Source organism: Archocentrus centrarchus, chromosome 21, assembly GCF_007364275.1.
Source record: "Archocentrus centrarchus isolate MPI-CPG fArcCen1 chromosome 21, fArcCen1, whole genome shotgun sequence".
NCBI classification, from domain to species: domain Eukaryota; kingdom Metazoa; phylum Chordata; class Actinopteri; order Cichliformes; family Cichlidae; genus Archocentrus; species Archocentrus centrarchus.
Genome location: NC_044366.1, coordinates 27,189,362 through 27,208,815, shown reverse-complemented (window position 1 = coordinate 27,208,815; position 19,454 = coordinate 27,189,362). Strand labels below are relative to the sequence as shown.

General features: G+C 40.0%; 1 protein-coding gene across 2 annotated transcripts; it reads right to left on the bottom strand.

The window, feature by feature from the left end:
- Positions 1 to 48: 48 nt before the first annotated feature.
- cyp27a3 (cytochrome P450 family 27 subfamily A member 3) lies at positions 49 to 18,726 on the bottom strand. 2 transcript variants are annotated; one of them, XM_030758929.1, is made up of 9 exons: positions 18,326 to 18,722; positions 17,031 to 17,221; positions 15,674 to 15,873; positions 13,874 to 14,071; positions 13,241 to 13,404; positions 8,361 to 8,527; positions 7,984 to 8,065; positions 7,546 to 7,752; positions 49 to 2,672 (listed from the first exon to the last, which is right to left on the bottom strand). In XM_030758929.1, the coding sequence occupies exons 1-9, from the start codon at positions 18,575 to 18,577 to the stop codon at positions 2,559 to 2,561; spliced, it is 1,575 nt and encodes a 524-aa protein (XP_030614789.1). In that variant the 5' UTR covers positions 18,578 to 18,722; the 3' UTR covers positions 49 to 2,558. The 2 variants fall into 2 exon arrangements, with proteins under 2 accessions (XP_030614789.1, XP_030614790.1); XM_030758930.1 differs by lacking the exon at positions 49 to 2,672 and having other exon boundaries at positions 7,571 to 7,754; positions 7,985 to 8,065; positions 18,326 to 18,726.
- Positions 18,727 to 19,454: the final 728 nt, after the last annotated feature.

Sequence of the window (19,454 nt, the reverse complement as noted above, 5' to 3'; positions counted from 1 at the left end):
AACAACACACAGCAGTCAACAGATTACAAAAGAATCCAAACAACTTTGTGACATGTAGGGATTTATTAATCACTGTGTGGGTCATGACTTAAAAATACAACATTATTATTTTTAGAACAGCTAATGGAAGTGGGAGTAATCACATGGCAACTCAAATAAGTCACCAAAACACAACTAAACATTTGCTTGCTCACTACCAACCTGGTCATTTTATTGTGACTATAAGCTATCTGTGAACAGTGACACATTAAAGAAGCTTTTTTAACAAACAAAAAAAAACAACTGTCGTCTCTGAAAAAAGAAAATCAGTGGAGACAAAACAGACCACAAGAGGGCAGCATTGGTCTACCACTTTACAAACCTCTGACTGTAAAAGTAAGATTGGACATTTTCAATAGTTTAATGTAGCGTCATCAAAAACAAATGAAACTAGAATGAATGACTTTCTGAAGGATTTATATTCATATTAAAATCCCTTCAAATTACCAAATGCCATAATAAAACTGGAGTATATATTTGTTTTCAGACATAATTGTTGATTAGGTGAATCCATTTGGTTCTGCGGATGCAATTCTGGAGCGTTTCCCTCCTGCTACAGAGCAAAAGGGGTGGTACACCCTGGACAAGTTACCATTCTATCCCCAGACTAACACAGTTAGACAAATAACCATTCACATCTACACCTAAACACGCATAGACACACAAACACAAAAAGAATATTGTGTGCCCATCCAAATCATATCTAATTGAGGGGGAGTGGCTTTCGTTCCCAAAGGTAACAGCGTCCCCAGTCAACTGGTGTGTGAGCTGATACGAGTCCCCAATTTTAACACAAGTAAACGCACACCAAAACCCCACTGCCACACACGAGTATTGATTTTGCATTCAAAGTCACACACTCACACTGACAGACAGGTTCCTTAATTACAGCAATCCACGTACTGTAGCATATTTTCTCTCTACACACAGACCCTCCTGCTGCCAGAAATACTGCACGTGTTTTAGTCAACCTTTGAAAATACACTCCCAAAATATAACATTTTCAAACTAGGCACATTTTCAGTTTAAACTGATGAGCTTGGGACTGAGTGCCACAGACTGATTTCTTAGTTTTTTCATATTTGTCACAGTTCCCTGTGTGAAATAGTAATTTACCCCTAAACCTAATAACTGTGGGTTGCGTCACCCTTAGCTGCAGGAACTCCAGTCAATGAGTTTTTCACGTTGCTGTGAAGGAACTTTGGCCCAATCTTTGCAAAACTGTTTTAATTCAGACACACTGGAGAGTTTGACTATGAACAGCCTGTTTAAGCAGGTGCCAGGGCACCTCAAACTGATTTAAATCCAGACTTTATTTTGTTTTTTTTCAGAGGTGGACTTGCTGGTGTGTTTCGGATCATTGTCCTGCTGCATAACCTGTGCTTCTGGGATCAAACTGATGGCCGGATGTTCTCCTTCAGGATTTTCTGGTAGAGAGCAGAATTAATGGTTCCATCAGAGCAGCAAAACAGCCCCAGACCATCACACTACCATCACCATGTTTCCCTGCTGGTGTGGTGTTCTTTCATAAAAAGCTGTGTTAATTTTACACCAGATGTAATGGGACTGAAACCTAAGTTCAACTTTTGTCTTGTCGGTCCACAGAATAAGTTCCCAAAAGGTTTGGGGATCATCAAGATGTTTTTTTGTTTTTGTCAAATGTGAGACAAGCCTCTGTGTTCTTTTTGGTCAAAAATGGTTTTCACCTTTGAACTCTCCCATAGATTTTTATCCAGTCTCTTTCTTATTGTTGAATTGTGAACTCTGACCTTAACTGAGGCGAGTGAGGTCTGCAGTTCTAGATTGTGGCATTGGTTGCTTTTTGAGGTCTTGTATCCTGCTTCACTTTGTCAGACAGACTCTATTTAAGTGACTTCTTGATTCAGCAGGTCTGGCAGTAATCAGGCCTGGGTGCGACTACTGAAATTGAACTCGCCTTTCCAAAAATAAAATGTTGTTAATCACAGTTAATTCGTGATTTATCAAAAGAGGGGGGTGCAATTACTTTTTCACACAGGGCAAGGTAGGCTTGGACAATTTTCTTCCCTCACTAAACAAAAACTGCATTTTGTACTTACTGGGGTTATCTTTGTCTAATATTATAATTTGTTTCATAATCTGAAACATTTAAGTGTGACAACAATGGAAAAATAAAATCAAATAAAATAATTTTTTCAAAGCAGTGGTAACAACTTGTAAAGACGCTAACATAAATTTAAAAAAATGTTAAAAGGACTTTAGTGAGCTTGAACTAGAACACTTAAGCTGTAAGGCAACAGCTCAAAAATGTGGTGGGAATAAGAACTAATTAGATTTACTTTTATTAGATATAGTTTTCTATACTATACAACATAATACCCTTAATTCAGTCTGGTTTACTCAATTCATTAAAAAGGTGCATTCCCACCCAGTAAAATCTATATAAACAAGTGGTTGGTGAAATGAAGGCAACATAGCGTGAATACTACAACAGCTCACAGAGAACCTGCCGGCTTTGCTCTCGGCTCTGCCTGTTCGGTTCATCTGTCCAGAAACTGGAGGTTGATTGGTGTAGCAGGGCAAAGCAGGGTTCTGGTGATCGGCTTCACTGGTGTTCCAGCAGGATCAGGCCTCACCTTATAGTGTTTTATCAACTTTAAAAATACAAAGAAAAAAGAGTATTGTTCAAAAAGAAAAACATGGAATTGCATTTTGACAGGATATTTATTCATGTGAGGTACAAGAGTGCAGAAATTATACTCATTATACTCACTGATTACCAACTGCTTTCCAACTGACTACTGTGGTTTGTGGCTGACTCTGGTCAAAGTGACTGATGAGTGGTTTGTATTCATGTACATGGCCCAGGCCAACAAAAGAGTAAACAGCTTTTAACCAGTTGGACATTTATTTTAGGTCAGTAGAGCTCCCTGCTGGTTTGCATGCTTCAGGAGTCAAAAGGCACAGATACAGCATATAGTATGAATAAAATAACTTTGCAGCTCCTCTAACAGAGACTTGCAATCTTATAGTTAGTTGAAAAATTGTATGGATCCTTTGAATTATTAATATAATTGTTCATTATTTTCAATCTGTTTTAAGCATTGCTTTTTCTAATCTCACTTAGTTTGAGAACTTGTCCACTAACCTGTACTAATCAGCAGTTTGAACTCTCTGCACTCCATTTTAAGAACTCAAAGTCTAAGTTACAGTTTGTCAAAACATGCAGAGTGTTTTTAAAGCTGATTGGATGATATAATATTTAGTAGCTTTCATCAATTTCCGCTCTGCTACCTGGGCAAGATTTGACACAGCAGCTCTGTATGCTCAACTCAAATCCAAGGTCTCATAAAGCTTACGTTCATACAAATCAGTCAACAGTCCAGTGCCACAGTGTAATTTACATTTATATCTTTCAGTGATGTATATGTTATCAGTGAGAATAAGCCACTTTTCAGTGACTGACTGTATGACATCAATGCTCAAACAAACAACGCTGTTGTGATAAATATGTTAGTTTAAATGAATCAACACCCCCGAGTCACAGTAACTGTCAGAACGCTCGAAGCACAGGTCGAGGAGGAGGAGTATCCGCAATCTTCAATTCCAGCTTATTAATTAATCAAAGACCCAAAGTTTCAATTCTTTTGAAAGCCTGACTCTTAGTCTTGTCCATCCTAATTGGGAAATTCAAAAACCTGTTTTATTTGTTATTGTCTATCGTCCACCTGGTCCTTCCTCAGAGTTTCTGTCTGATTTCTCAGACTTTTTATCTGATTTAGTGCTCAGTTCAGATAAAATAATTATAGTGGGTGATTTTAACATCCATGTAGATGCTGAGAATGACAGCCTCAACACTGCATTTAATCTATTGTTAGATTCAATTGGCTTCTCTCAAAATGTAAAGGAGCCCACCCACCACTTTAATCATACTCTGGATCTTGTCCTAATATATGGCATAGAAACTGAAGACTTAACAGTATTCCCTGAAAGCCCCCTCCTGTCTGATCATTTCTTAGTAACATTTACATTTACTCTAATGGATTACACAGCAGTGGGGAATAAGTTTTATTACAGTAGAAGTCTTTCTGAAAGTGCTGTAACTAAGTTTAAGGATCTAATTCCTTCATTGTTATGCTCTTCAGTGCCATGTGCCAACACAGTACAGAGCAGCTACCTAAACTCTGCTCCCATTGAGGTCGATTATCTCGTCAATAGTTTTACATCCTCACTGCGTACAACTTTGGATACTGTGGCTCCTCTGAAAAGGAAAGCTTCAAATCAGAAGTGCCTGACTCCGTGGTATAATTCACAAACGCACAGCTTAAAGCAGATAACCCGTAAGCTGGAGAGGGAATGGCGTCTCACTAAATTAGAAGATGCTCATTTAGCCTGGAAAAAGAGTTTGTTGCTCTATAAAAAAGCCCTCCGTAAAGCTAGGACATCTTACTATTCATCATTAATTGAAGAAAATAAGAACAACCCCAGGTTTCTTTTCAGCACTGTAGCCAGGCTGACAAAGAGTCAGAGCTCTGTAGAGCCGAGTATTCCTTTCACTTTAACTAGTAGTGACTTCATAGATTTCGTTATAAATAAAATTTTAACCATTAGAGAAAAAATTATTCAAAACCATTTCAAAGATTTATCTTCGTGTTCGGCTGCTTTCAGCACTGCTGGTATTTGTTTAGACTCTTTCGCTCCAGTTGATCTTTCGGAGTTAACTTCAATAGTTACTTCCTCCAAACCAGCAACATGTTTGTTAGATCCCATTCCTACTAGACTGTTCAAAGAAGTCTTTCCAATTATTGATGCTTCTATCTTAAAAATGATCAGTCTCTCTTTATTAGTTGGCTATGTACCACAGACCTTCAAGGTGGCTGTAATTAAACCGCTACTTAAAAAGCCATCACTTGACCCAGCTGTCCTAGCTAATTATATGCCAATCTCCAACCTTCCTTTTCTCTCAAAAATCCTTGAAAGAGTAGTTGTAAAACAGCTAAGTGATCATCTGCAGAGGAACAGTTTATCTGAAGAGTTTCAGTCAGGTTTCAGAATTCATCACAGTACAGAAACAGCATTAGTGAAGGTTACAAATGATCTTCTTACAGCCTCTGACAGTGGACTCATCTCTGTTCTTGTCCTGTTGGACCTCAGTGCAGCTTTTGATACTGTTGACCATAACATTTTATTACAGAGATTAGAGCATGCTATAGGTATTAAAAGGTACTGCACTGCAGTGGTTTGAATCATATTTATCTAATAGACTCCAATTTGTTCATGTAAATGGGGAGTCTTCTTCACACACTAAGGTTAATTATGGAGTTCCACAGGGTTCTGTGCTAGGACCAATTCTATTTACATTATACATGCTTCCCTTAGGCAGTATTATTAGAAAGCATTGCATACATTTTCATTGTTATGCAGATGATACTAAGCTTTATCAATCCATGGAGCCAGATGACATAGATCAATTAGTTAAACTGGAGGAATGTCTTAAAGACATTAAGGCCTGGATGACCTCTAATTTCCTGCTTCTAAATTCAGATAAACCTGAAATTCTTATACTCGACCCCACAAATGAATGTGAATGTTAGACAGTAAGCACTTAGCTTAGTTACTCATGGAAGTGCTTGTATGAATGGGTGTGAATGGGTAAATGTAAACGTGTTGTATAAGCATTTTGATTGCTCAGACAGAGTAGAAAAGCGCTATATAAGAACTAGTCCATTTACCATTTACAAATCTTAGAAACATGGTGTCAAACCAGATACTTACTCTGGATGGCATTACTTTGGCCTCCAGTAACACTGTGAGAAATCTTGGAGTCATTTTTGACCAGGATTTGTCCTTCAATGCACATATTAAACAAATATGTAGGACCGGTTTTTTACGTTTGCGCAATATCTCTAAAATTAGAAACATCCTTTCTCAGAGTGATGCTGAAAAGCTAATTCATGCATTTATTACTTCTAGGCTGGACTATTGTAATTCATTATTATCAGGCTGTCCTAAAAGCTCCCTGAAAAGCCTTCAGCTGATCCAAAATGCTGCAGCTAGAGTACTGACAGGGACTAGAAAGAGAGAGCAGATTTCTCCCATATGGGCTTCTCTTCATTGGCTCCCTGTTAAATCTAGAATAGAATTTAAAATCCTTCTTCTCACCTACAAGGTCTTGAATAATCAGGCTCCAACTTATCTTAAAGACCTCACATTACCATATCACCCCAATAGAGCACTTTGCTCTCAGACTGATGGCTTACTTGTGGTTCCTAGGATACTTAAGAGTAGAATGGGAGGCAGAGCCTTCAGCTTTCAGGCCCCTCTTCTGTGGAACCAGCTTCCAGCTTGGATTTGGGAGACAGACACCCTCTCTGTTTTTAAGATTAGGCTTAAAACTTTCCTTTATGATCAAGCTTATAGTTAGGGCTGGTAGTGACCCTGAACCATCCCTTAGTTATGCTGCTATAGGCCTAGTCTGCTGGGGGGGGTTCCCATAATGATGATGATGATGATGATGATGATGATGATGATGATGATGATGATGATACTTTATTGATCCACAATGGGGAAATTACAGTTAACAATGCACTGTTTCTTTTCATTCACCTTATTTACTTTGTTTATACTCCACTCTGCATTTAATCATTAATTGATATTAATCTCTGACTCTCTTCCACAGCATGTCTTTTCTCTCCCCTCAGCCCAACCGGTCACAGCAGATGGCTGCCCCTCCCTGAACCTGGTCCTCTGGAGGTTTCTTCCTGTTAAAAGGGAGTTTTTCCTTCCCACTGTTGCCACATGCTTACTCATAATTGGTCGTTTTGACTGTTGGGTTTTTTCTGTATTATTGTAGGGTCTTTACCCACAATATAAAGTGCCTTGAGGCGACTGTTTGTTGTGACTTGGCGCTATATAAATAAAATTGAATCAAATTGAACTGAACTGAATTGTTTGAGAAAACGGTGGTTTGACTAAAATCTCAAGCACACAGCTAAATGGGTTTGCTGTGATCCAGTATGAATACTAACTGCAGAGTTGGGACTTCAGTGTCCAGCCCATCCACATGCTGCAGTGTATTTGGGTCCACTGTCATGTGATTGAGAGCTTTAAAACACCTGCTAAAACTACAAAAAAAATTGCTATGTACAGAATAATTCATTTTTAAGAAAGGTAATCTTGTTTAGATCTTTTTCACTCAACTTCAAAACAGCAACAGAAGTTTATTTTTATGTAATGCAGTGTTTCATATAAATGTTTTGCTACTTTGCCAAAAACTTTTTTTTCCTATGTGAAGAAATCTTACTAAGTGGAATTACCTCACTGCACAACCTAATAATCTGACATTTGCAGTGTGCATCTTCTCAACTCAGGATTAATTTGCTAGTTAGGCATTTAGCAGAAACAGCATTATAGAACATAAATTCAACAATGCATTGTAAAGTAAACTGCAGTGTTTGTAAACAGTTATTTTTTTATGTATCCCTCAGACATGGAGCACCATGGCACCATAGGAACAAATGTTCTTACCCTGGAGAGGAGGAGATACATCTCAAGCTCAGCCACCCGCCGACCTAGACATGCCCGGATCCCAAAGCCAAATGGCACTGACCCAAACGGGTGCTGCTTGGACTTATCCTCCCCTCCTCGGAGCCAGCGCTGTGGCAGGAAGGTGTGGGGGTTGGGGAAAATATTCTCATCATAGGACACGGCATAGTGGCACAGGTGGAACAGCGTCTGAGAGAGAGAGAGAGAGAGAGAGAGAGCATGATGAGCCACCACTTTTGCCGTTGTGCTATACCTGAATACTAAGAAGAGTGGGCTCTTTAAAGTGTATCATTTATTACGCTTTAGTCTTTTGCTTTTATTGTGAAGCATTTTGCGGCTCCTGATCTCAGAGGGTGCTACATAAACAGCGCTGCATTTATCTACTGGTAAGAGGCCAGGAGTGTTTACCACACATCTCACCTTTTTTGGGAAGAGATGATTTCCCACTACAATCTCATTTTCAACAGTGATGCGGGCGTTTCCCGGTACCACTGGATACAGTCTGGTGACCACAAAACACAGCAAGGCATCAACACAATTTCTCCTGTTCAGCAAATTTAGCTCACCTCTTGCAAACATGGAAGTGGTTTGTAAGCATATATGTAGCTTATTTGTCTTGCTCATCTCATTCTGCAAACTACACAATTACTATGTGATTAAAATAAGATCAACTATTAACAATTGAACCATTGTATCTATGCTTCAGCTGAGTTTAGGAGCATTCATTTGTCCTGCAGATTTTGTACCTCATCCTGTTTGGATATTATCTTATTAATAAACAAAAGATTCCCTCTTACCGCAGTGTCTCTCTGATGATGGCCTTCAGGAACGGCATCTGAGCAATGTCATCACTGTTTGGAACCTTGTCTCCTGGGCAAACATTTATCACTTCCTGGTACAGCTGTTCTTGAATATCTGGTTCCTTTGCCAAATGGTACAGAGACCATGAGACAGTGTTGGAGGTCTGCAAAAAAAAAAAAAGAAAAAAAAAGGAGAAACACAAAGTGTAATGTTCTGTTTCATGTAATGTTTCAGCATGTCCACTTTTTTACACTAAATTCTTGTAAGACATCCAAGTTCAAAACTGGGCTCAGTTTGACAGGAGAGAAAAAAAAAAGGTTTTCTGTTTGAGTTTCAGGGAGGTTGGTCTTTAGATTGAGAAATATCTTCTAGAACTGATTAATGAATGACCTTTCATGTTTGCACTTGTTACTTAACCACAGAATGAAAGGCAAGAACTTCTCACCTTTAAACCTTCTTTGTATCCAATTTATTTTCAGGTCAAGTTGAAGTCATTTAAGTTACTCAAGATTTCAAAAGCAGGAGAGAGCCGTATCATATTTAAGGGAATGAGAGTTTGCTTTGAATAAATCTGTACACAAGAATGAGACCAATGATCTTTAAAAAAAAAACAAAAAAAAAACTGTTATACACTCATTGACCACTTCAAGTTAATCAAATTTAAAATAATTATTCTGACATGCCAAAAATTGTACAGTCATTGGCCACTTTGCTAGTTGCCTTTTGCCTTCAGAACAGTCTTAATTGATCCAACAAGGCACTGGAAACATTCCTCAGAAACTCTGCTCCAACATCACAGAGTTGCTGCAGATTAGTTGTCTGCACATCCATGATGCCAATCTCCCTTTCCACCACATCCCAAAGGATGTGGAGGACATGGTAAGGTAGGCTTTGACCACACATGGTACTAAAGGACCCAAAGTGTGCCAAGAAAATATCCCCCACACTATTACACCATTCCTACCAGTCTGACTGTTGCTACAAGTCAGGATGGATCCATGCGTTCGTGTCTTTTACACCAAAGTCTGATCCTACCATCTGAATGTCACAGTAGAAATAGAGACTCAGAGCAGGCAATATTTTTCCAGATGGATCCATGCGTTCGTGTCTTTTACACCAAAGTCTGATCCTACCATCTGAATGTCACAGTAGAAATAGAGACTCAGAGCAGGCAATATTTTTCCAGTCTTCAATTGTCCAGTTTTGATGAGCATGTGCAAATTGTAGCTTCATTTTCCTGTTCTTAGCTGACAGGAGTGGCACCCAGTGTGGTCCTCTGCTGCAGTAGCTCATCTGCTTCAAGGTTCCAAGTGTTGTGCATTCAGAGATGCTCCTCTACATACCTTGGTTGCAACAAGTGGCTATTTGAGTTATTGTTGCCTTCCTACCAGCTCAAAGCAGTCTGGCCATTCTCCTCCGACCTCTGGCATCAACAAGGTATTCTGTTCAAAGTCACTTTTCTTCTTCATTCTGATGCTTGGTTTGAACTTCAGCCCATCATCTTGACCATGTCTACATGCTTTAATGTATTGAGTTGCTGCCATGTGACTGACTGATTAGATATTTGCATCAACTTGCAGCTGTACAGGTGTACCCATAAAGTGAGTGCATATTGTCAATGAAACGATACAGCCTCTGAAGACTAATTCTCATTATTATGCAGCTCTGCAGAGTAAATGAGGTACTACACTAAAAAGCAAAACAAAAAAAGCAGCTTTTACTGGCATGATCTTGTCTTATGACCATGTCTACAGCAATTAGCTGTACAGAAACTGGAGAATTATCTAGTTTTCTGTAGATGACTGGAAAGGTAATTTTTGCAAATTGATTTAAAATTTAAAAAGCATTTAAGAAGAAACCTTACTGGAAAAATTATTTCATAACAGTTTATATAAACCTTTAAAAGTAGATTGCATAGGTCTGACAAAAAATGCTCTATAATAAAGAAAAGCCAAACTTCAAATCCCAGGAAATGATAGTCTGCAATGAAAATATTGGATTAATACACTGGAAAATGCCTGTGCAGAGGCTGAGGCCTGATCCTGTAACTGGGATGAGTCAACGTTGTGTCTTAATCATATCTTTTTAGCATCTAAACTTGTTTTCAACATTTGCATTGTCAAATGATGTCAAGTGAAGATTGAGATCTTGATTGCCTGCTAGCCTAAGCTTGGTGCAGAATGTACAATCATAATTCAAATTTATAGAACCGTTAGAGAATGAAGTATATGATTTACGATCAAATGATGTGTGTAAGTGTAACAGAAATGATGGCTGGAGCAGTGTGTTGAGGAAATTGCGAAATCCTTGAACTAAGGGTAAAATGAGGAACTGAAAGCTGTTGCCTGGAGATGCGCAGAGCAAAGTTAGAAACATGTCCAGGCATGTTCAGAATGGAAAAGTACCTAAAAAGAACCTAAAAGGCCCAATGAAGTAATGGTTAAGCCCAACCGTCCCATAAATGGGTATGGACAGTGGGGTGATAACTAGGAATGAAGTAATGTCTAAGTCGAACACCCTAAAAGGATATCAGGAATGGGGTGATAACTGTCATGATGATGTTTAAAACTAGGATGTGTCTTGGAATTAAACTATAAAAGGTGATCTACAGAAACATCGAACGAGAATTTCAGGAGCTTCTTCCCCAGACTAGAACTGCTCTGCTGAGAGGACTGGACCAAACCGTCCACGGATTAATTCGGCCTTGAACAGTTCTGCTGGATTCTCCCTGCCGACTGAAGTTGGATGTGACCTTGCTTTAGAATTTCTATCTTTGGACTTTGGACTAAGTCAGAGAAGAGTTCTGAATTAAGAAGTGAGGATTACAGAGAGGACCGAAGGACAGAAAACATCTTTCTGTGGACTTCCCCTTTTTCTCCACTTCACGGAGGCAGTTTAATAGGACTGGACTTTGGGTGTGGTCGCTTTTGGCCAGGCACCCACTCGAAGTCTTTTCTTCCCAAAAAGGATTTTAAACAATTGGATGTTTTCAAGCCCCTTCTTCATCAACCCAGCTCTTAAGTACTCATTTTGATTAAGATTAAGTGATTGATTTACATTGATTCAAGTCTTGATTCTTAAGTTGATTGTTGAACTTTGAGAGTTGATTGAGAATTGATTTGGAGCTGAATGCAAACTGCTTGAGCTGAAACCTGCATAATAAAATTTGACTCTAAAAAGTCAGTATAACTCTTTTGAGGATCATTTTCCCGTTATCGGTACATCTATGTCCACGCAACAGTAAAACTCTAGGCAAGTTAAGCTCTGACATCTAGCTTTGTGTGGTCACACTAGTCTTTAAACCTCCACTTCAACTTTACTTATGTCCCTTGGGCTCACTGTCCGAGCCGATAAAATTAATCTGGCCAGTAACAAGTGCACTGCTCAAGGGGGAACCACTACAACTAATTTGGACTGTACTTCGGGGCCGGCTGTGTGAGCCTTCCTGACTGGCATCATCGGAGTATAGAAGAAGCGGGGCAGAAGTTAGGATTATCAGTGGTTAGAAGCCAGACGAGTCGCCCTGCCACAGCTTAAGTAGTGTCACAGAGTTACGGAAGAGGGTAATACCCCGCCGGCCTGTGGCCTGGACCCTATGAAACGGAGTAGCTTTAACAGAGCTAAATACCTGTGGGATCAAACAGCATGCTTTGACTTTCAGAAGGCTTTTAATACATTCAAAAAGGATCTGTTAGCTTACAGCTGAGCAGCAGTTTGATCGTGGGGTTCAGTTCAATTCAATTTTATTTGTATAGCACCAAATCACAACAAACAGTCGCCTCAAGGCATTTTATATTGTAAGGTGAAGACCCTACAATAATTACACAGAAAACCCAACAATCATAATGACCCCCTATGAGCAAGCATTTGGCAACAGTGGGAAGGAAAAACTCCCTTTTAACAGGAAGAAACCTCCAGCAGAACCAGGCTCAGGGAAGGGCAGTCATCTGCCACGACCGGTTGGGCTGAGAAGAGAGATGGGAGAAAAGACAGAAGACATGCTGTGGAAGAGAGCCAGAGATTAATAATAACTAATGAATAAATTGCAGAGTGAAGTATAAACAAAGTAAAAAGAGGTGAATTAAAAAAAAGAAACAGTGCATCATGGAAACCCCCCAGCAGCCTAGGCCTATAGCAGCATAACTAAGGGATGGTTCAGGGTCACCTGATCCAGTCCAAACTGGGAGCTGGTTCCACAGAAGAGGGGCCTGAAAGCTGAAGGCTCTGCCTCCCATTCTACTCTTACTGTAAGTATCCTAGGAACCACAAGTAAGCCAGCAGTCTGAGAGCAAAGTGGTCAATTGGGGTGATGCAGTAATATGAGGTCTTTAAGATAAGATGGGGCCTGATTATTCAAGACCTTGTATTTACGAAGGATTTTAAATTCTATTCTAGATTTAACAGGGAGCCAATGAACAGAAGCCCATATGGGAGAAATCTGCTCTCTCTTTCTAGTCCCCGTCAGTACTCTAGCTGCAGCATTTTGGATCAACTGAAGGCTTTTCAGGGAGCTTTTAGGACAGCCTGATAATAATGAATTACAATAGTCCAGCCTTGAAGTAATAAATGCATGAATTAGCTTTTCAGCATCACTCTGGTGGGTGACAAACCACCAGGGTGACAAAAAAAAGTGATGCATTTGGGACGAGTGGTGGTGGATTGTTTTTTATGTTAAGGAAGTATTAACATTTTTTTTTCCTTCAGCCAGTCTATGTTGGCTCTCATTAAAGGGCTCTGGGCAGATGACAGCATAAACCAAAAATTTGTACATTCAGTATTCAGCGAAACTTTAATGCAAACAGACTTTTTTAGCTGTACTCTTTAATTAAAAGGTAATAAACAAGTGTGGGAAAGACTGACCGGTGTAAGTACTCACTGTGTCTACTCCTGCCAGTAGGAGTTCAGTGATGCTGCCCAGGATCTCTGTGGTGGTCATCTGTTCACTGAGCAGCAGGTGTGTGAGGTACGCTCCCTCTGTCTCCTTGTCCAGGTGGACATTCTCCTGGATCTCATCAATTTTGTTCTTCACCAGATCTTCAGCTATGAGACAAAATTAATCTCATCTTATTTCTATCCTCTGAGAGGAAGAAAAGAGTGAGCAGACAGCTTGGCCCACTAGATGGGGGAAGAGAGACACGGTGAGGGATCTTGTATGTACACCGTTTGTGTTAAAAGCTGCATGTAGGACGGACTTTGCTTCTTTGTGGGTGTGGTGTGTGTTGACCTTGAAATTATTTGATAGAGGTAGTTGGAAATGGCCATGTACCCTGAACAGTAGTAAACTTGCTGATCCACAGCCAGTAATGGGGACTGTTTCCATAGAAAGAATCCTATAGATTTCTGACAACTATGTGAGAAAAGTAAATATTTTTCATTTTGAAATCACAAATATTTAACAGAATGCCTGAGACAGTTTGTGATTTCGTACAACAACAGATATCACGTAGTGGCAGAAACATTTACCAACACGCCACACTTTCATTCCTGGCTGAAAATGAATGCTGCTCACCAACTTTGAAGAGATGATCCCAGGTTGCAACAAACTTTTTCCAGGAAGGCAAGTAGGGCCAGAAGGACTTGGGGAAGAGGATGACGATCGGGGAGAGCCGGAACATTTCTCCCACAGAGAAGATGAACTTTTGGGTTTCCTCGGGCACCACCTCGTTAATGCAGCCCATACGGGTTTCAAACACCACCGAGCAGATTCCTGTGTTTAAAACAAAAATGGCTAACCCATGATGGTCAAGTGCCGTGGTCAAAAGAGCTCATCAATTTGACCCACGACAGAAATGTTTCCAGGGTCACTCTTGTTGTTCAGTGTTCTGAGACTTTTGAAGCGGCTGATGTTGGCTTCTTGTCATTTATTACTTGCCTCCCCTGGAAACATTTCTGTTTTGCTTGTTGAGGTCTGGAAGTGCGGAGTATAAAGAGGATTTCTCACTCAGTCTTGAGACATTGCACGTGACAACTAGCCACTTGTCAATCACACGGTAAAGCAAACACTGCTTTATCCTCACTTTTGACTCTGATGGAGACCCTGATTCACATATTAAACACTTTATTGTACTCAAGAAGACTTGAAACCAGCAACTGAGCAATGAATGCAAGTGTTTACTCTGAACCTGAGAGAAATTGTTGGGCCTTATTTTTTATTTTATTTTTTTTACTTTATGAACAAATTGATAATGCTTAAGGGTAAGTTGCTAGAAGCAAATGATTAAATAGTAAAATAGTAGTTGATTAAATATTAATTAGTAGTTGAATTAAATATTTAAACAGTGGTTGAATTAAATAACTAAATAGTAGCTGAACCAAGTGGTTAAATAAATTAGATAGAGAAGCAGAGGGCAGACAGATTTATGGGTACATTTTCATGGCCGTTGAGAGATTTCTTAATCTTATTATCAACTTTCATGTTTTTGGGAAAAATTTGTTTTTTATGTGCATCCTTTACGGTTTCGCCAAAAACATCCACGTATGTAGGTGAAAGTTGATGAGTAGAAGTTCCACCCTTTATATTTTTCAGCCAGAAGCTACTGCCATCTTTTTATGCATGCATAAAAAGACTCAAACAATGCATGTTTGAGTTTTTTAGTTTAACTAAAAAAAAATTACCTTTGTGAGTTTTTTAGTTTAACTAAAAAAACTCGCAATAGTGAGAATAGGGTGTGCTGGCACAGGGATTTTATTACCTTTGGACAGTGTTGCTGTCTGATTCTAGCTTCATTACTGTGAGGTCGACAGAGCAGAATCAGCCTCATTTCACCCTCAGCAAGAAATAAAGTGAACGCATATCTCAAAACACCGTAATGGTGCTTCAGAAGTGCATAAGAAACATTAAGTGATCTGTGACACTTAATAATAACCTTGGTCAAAGGTCTACATCTCTTTATATGACCACACAAGTACACCATGATCAGACTGTCAGTATCTAATCAGCTGTCAAGGCCAAAAGACACAGCAACCGTTAACACCTGAATGACAGCGCGCGTGCGCACACACACACACACACACACACACACACACACACACACACACACACACACACACACACACACACACACACACACACACAGAAGTGAAGAAGTCAAGGACAAGCACAGCTAGAGAGCATATTCCTGTCCATGGATTTACAGAAATGAAAACAAACAGTCTTTGTGCTGGAAACATTCAAGTTCAGCTAAAGTTGGAATACTTGGAAACCTGTAGTGCATACTGGTTTCCAAGTATCTAAAAGCAACGGACTGGATGAGTTTCTAAAGCTGATTAATTGACAACATGTCATTTATTTGTTCTGTTTTCTGCTGACCTTCAAAAGCAAATTTGTAGAGTTCTGCGGTCAGGTCATTGACCATGACTCCCCCACCACTGGTTTCCCTCAGCAAGTCCAGTCTGCAGATGAAGTCTGACACCACCCCGTTGATGGTGTTGGCATAGGAGGAGACGTGTTTGGGTTTCAACATCCGAGGGTTCAAGATGCTGCGAATGCGCAGCCAGCTGGCCCCCATCCTAAAAACCGAGATAAATACAAGAAAATGAGCCTCCAGAGAGAAAGACCTGAAGTGACAACAACAGCGCTCACTTGCATTCTTTGTTACCCGAGAGCTTAAACATTTGAAGCAACTGTGTTAAAAGGTATCAGTTACTTGGTTGTATCTGGTAGCAGGGAGTTCATACTAGTAAAAAGATAACAGTAGGCAGGATCCCCTGAGGTTAACAGTCTACTGGTCAAAATAACACAATCACTAAACTTAAGGGGGTTTAGACTGAAAGACAAAAACAATGCAGTGAAATGTGCTATGATGCAAATCTGGAAATGCAGATATGTCATTGGCTTATTCTTGTTTACAATATAAGGCTTAGTCAGCACCAAAGTCAACAAGGAGTTAATCCTACTAACAAGTGCCATTGTGTGGAAATACAGAAATATGGAAAAATCACTTGTTTAAAAGATTTTAGATCTTTAAATATATCCAAATACATATTAATGCTTATACCCTGAGTTATTCCAGTGTTATTCTAACACTGTCTGAAACCTGCTCCAGGGTCTCAACTTTCAGTAACACTGACAAATGTTGCTACAGCAAGCAAAGTGGCTATTATCCTGTAAGCGACAATTATGGTCCACGGGCCTTTCCTTTTGCAAGCCTTATTTTATTTTTTGATGAAGCAGTTGATCACTATGTTGATGAGTTTCAAGGGCAAAAATGTGCTGCAGGCCAGGACTGAATCCCTGCATGCTGCCCTGTGAGCAGTAAGTGTGCCTCACAAGCACGAACCACAAAGTAATTTCATACACAAGTTGTGAACTGAAATTGAAAGTTATCATTATCATCCCAAGGACTGTGATGGTAACCAATGCTGGTGGAGTGGAACAAAGAGGGTATTATGTACTAAAAAGTTACAAAGTCACTTGTCTGATTTTGTAATCATCATATTAGCTTCAGAACCATGCTGTTCTTATAGCCTTTGTTTTGCACGATGTATATTTACAAAATTTTATACATATATTTTTTGTTTGTAGAGAGGAAAAGGTCTGCGGTGGCTATTTATCGTGTCATTATAGTTCAATTTGGTTTGTGAAAACAAACCAAACCTACAGCTCAGAGTTAGAATGCAGTGTGGATTCAGGACACAGAAGTGAATCTGCGTGGGATTTCACTCACTCAGTCAGGGGTCCGTGGGCCTGGTTCCTGAGCTCTCTGTAGGTCCTCCAGTGGGGCATTTCTGAACGGAGTGGGTGTTTACCCTCCTGCCTCAGCACCTGCTCTATCAGCTCAACACTGGCCACATTCACCACAACCAAAGGGCCGTATTTAGACTTCCACAGGGGGCCGTATATCTTGCTGTGCTCGATCTTTAAGCAAATAACAGTTGATCGGTTAGTTACAAGTTCAGTATTGTCAGGGGATAAAAGGCTGTTTAGGAAGACCATTCCTGTTGGAATTAGAAAACGCTGATCACATCACGACATATCAGTGCATATTTGTCTATGCTTAGAGCATCATTCTTAAAAAAAAAGAAATTTCTCTCTTACTTATGCTCTATCACGTTTAAACATAACTTTACAATTACAAAGCTAAAATCCAGCATAGGGAAAGGTGTTACATTTATGCTTCTACCTGCCCCCAAACTGGAGGTGTGCAGCTGACTGTGACTGCCTCTCACGGAAAAGCAGATATGGATTATGTTACAGGATTTATTAGAGTTTTTTTTTCTTTTTTTTTCTTCTTTCGTTGTTTTTTAGTGCTTCCAGCAACACGATTAAAATTCAGCTCATACCGTGCGTGAATAGATAGCACAGCGAGTATTCGGGTGAAGTGATGGCTGCAGGGAAAAGTACACTACAGTTCAAACCGGTGTTCCGTCGAGTCGCGTTTCCCCATCAGATACTGTTTCCCCACCGTCTCCTCGCTGCTCCGCGCCGCTCACGCGCCATAAAACGGTATCTGATGGCTGTCATTCGGTCATCAGTTACAGTTCCCCCAGTTTATTATAGGGGGAACGGTATCTGATGGGTGACATAAAGCCATTAGTTCCGTTCCCCCTGTAATACACTGATATATATATTTGACACTGATATATATATATTTATGTATATAGTGCTTATGTATATGTGTATAGATTTTTGCTATTTTATTTTATTCTATTCTATTTTAGTTTTTAGTTTAGTTATTTGTTCTTACTCATCCTTTTCATTTTTTCTCTGTATTGGGCTGCTGTAATGCACAAATTTCCCCGTCGTGGGATCATTAAAGTTTTATCTTATCTTATCTTATCTTATCTTAATGACGGCCATCAGATACCGTTTTATGGCGCGTGGGCGGCGCGCAGCGGCGAGGAGACGGTGGGGAAACAGTATCTGATGGGGAAACGCGACTCGACGGAACACCGAGAAGCAGGCAGAATTTAACCCTTAGTCCAGCAGGAAATCACTGTTTTCGCCTCTTTTCCTACTTACTTGCAATTGTTGCGTCGTTTGGAAATATCCCTTTACAAAAAACCAGTATAGGGTAGTCATGAAACTAGGTCCACCTAAATCATCCATAGTTTTCAGTTTGTTGACAGCCCTGACGGTGCTGGCGGAGGCTGCCTCGCGGCGGATTGAGTCCCCATAGTTGACCGGTTTTAATCCCGCTGTGACTCTCTGGATCCCCTGAAGATGTTGACAGTTCACACGCAATCCGACGTTCATTAGAGATTTCCTCAGCATTGTGACCGTGCAGCGCGTCTTCTTCTTTTGCGGTGACAGGAGGCCAAAGGCAGCCCCGGTATTTGTATGTGTGTGTATTTGTGTGTGTATTTGTGTGTGTATGTGTGTGTGTGTGTGAGGGGGGAGTGGTGAAAAAAGACTCCTTGTTTGTCAAACAGCAAACCTGTAGCTTATGTACCAACTGCCAACTGTGGACTTTGACACTGTCATAAACTTCAGTCAGTGAGCCTATCAGAACAAACGGAAAGGGTAACAAATTTATTAATATACACGTGAAACTCTGATGAAGACGCATTAGTCAAATCAATTAATAATTAGGAGCCTCTTCTCCTGCAGAAAGTGCCGAACAGCAATAAAAACGAGGCTGGTAGGGGAAAGTCTAACCTCCGATTTTCCTTCAAAAATATGTTTTAATAAAACAGGGCGGTGTGGTGGAAACACATGTGCTGCTTTATCTGTTCCCGTAGCCATATTATAACGCACTTCCCCATACTTGCTCTATTCCTCCCACCCCTCCATAAAATGGACCATACTATTTCTTATTCGCAAATGCGATTTGAGTGTAAAACCCCAGTTCAGACTGAAGCCTTGCAGTGATTGGTGGAACAGGTGTTGTGCCAAAAAGTGATCGGCTGCCAGAAATTGATTGCGTGCCGCTGGAACGCGCAACTCCTTAATGCAATGCGTTAATACGTGCTGAATACGAGCGAGAAGGACACTATTTACGTAAACTGTGTAAGCACCAAAACAGGAGATTGTAAACCTTACGGAATATTATTTCGTTCGCATTGACGGTCCGTGTATTTTGCGGCCATCAGGAATCAGAAAACGAAAAACGGGAAACGCCTCGTTTCCCGATTTTAGTTTCAAAGTTTAA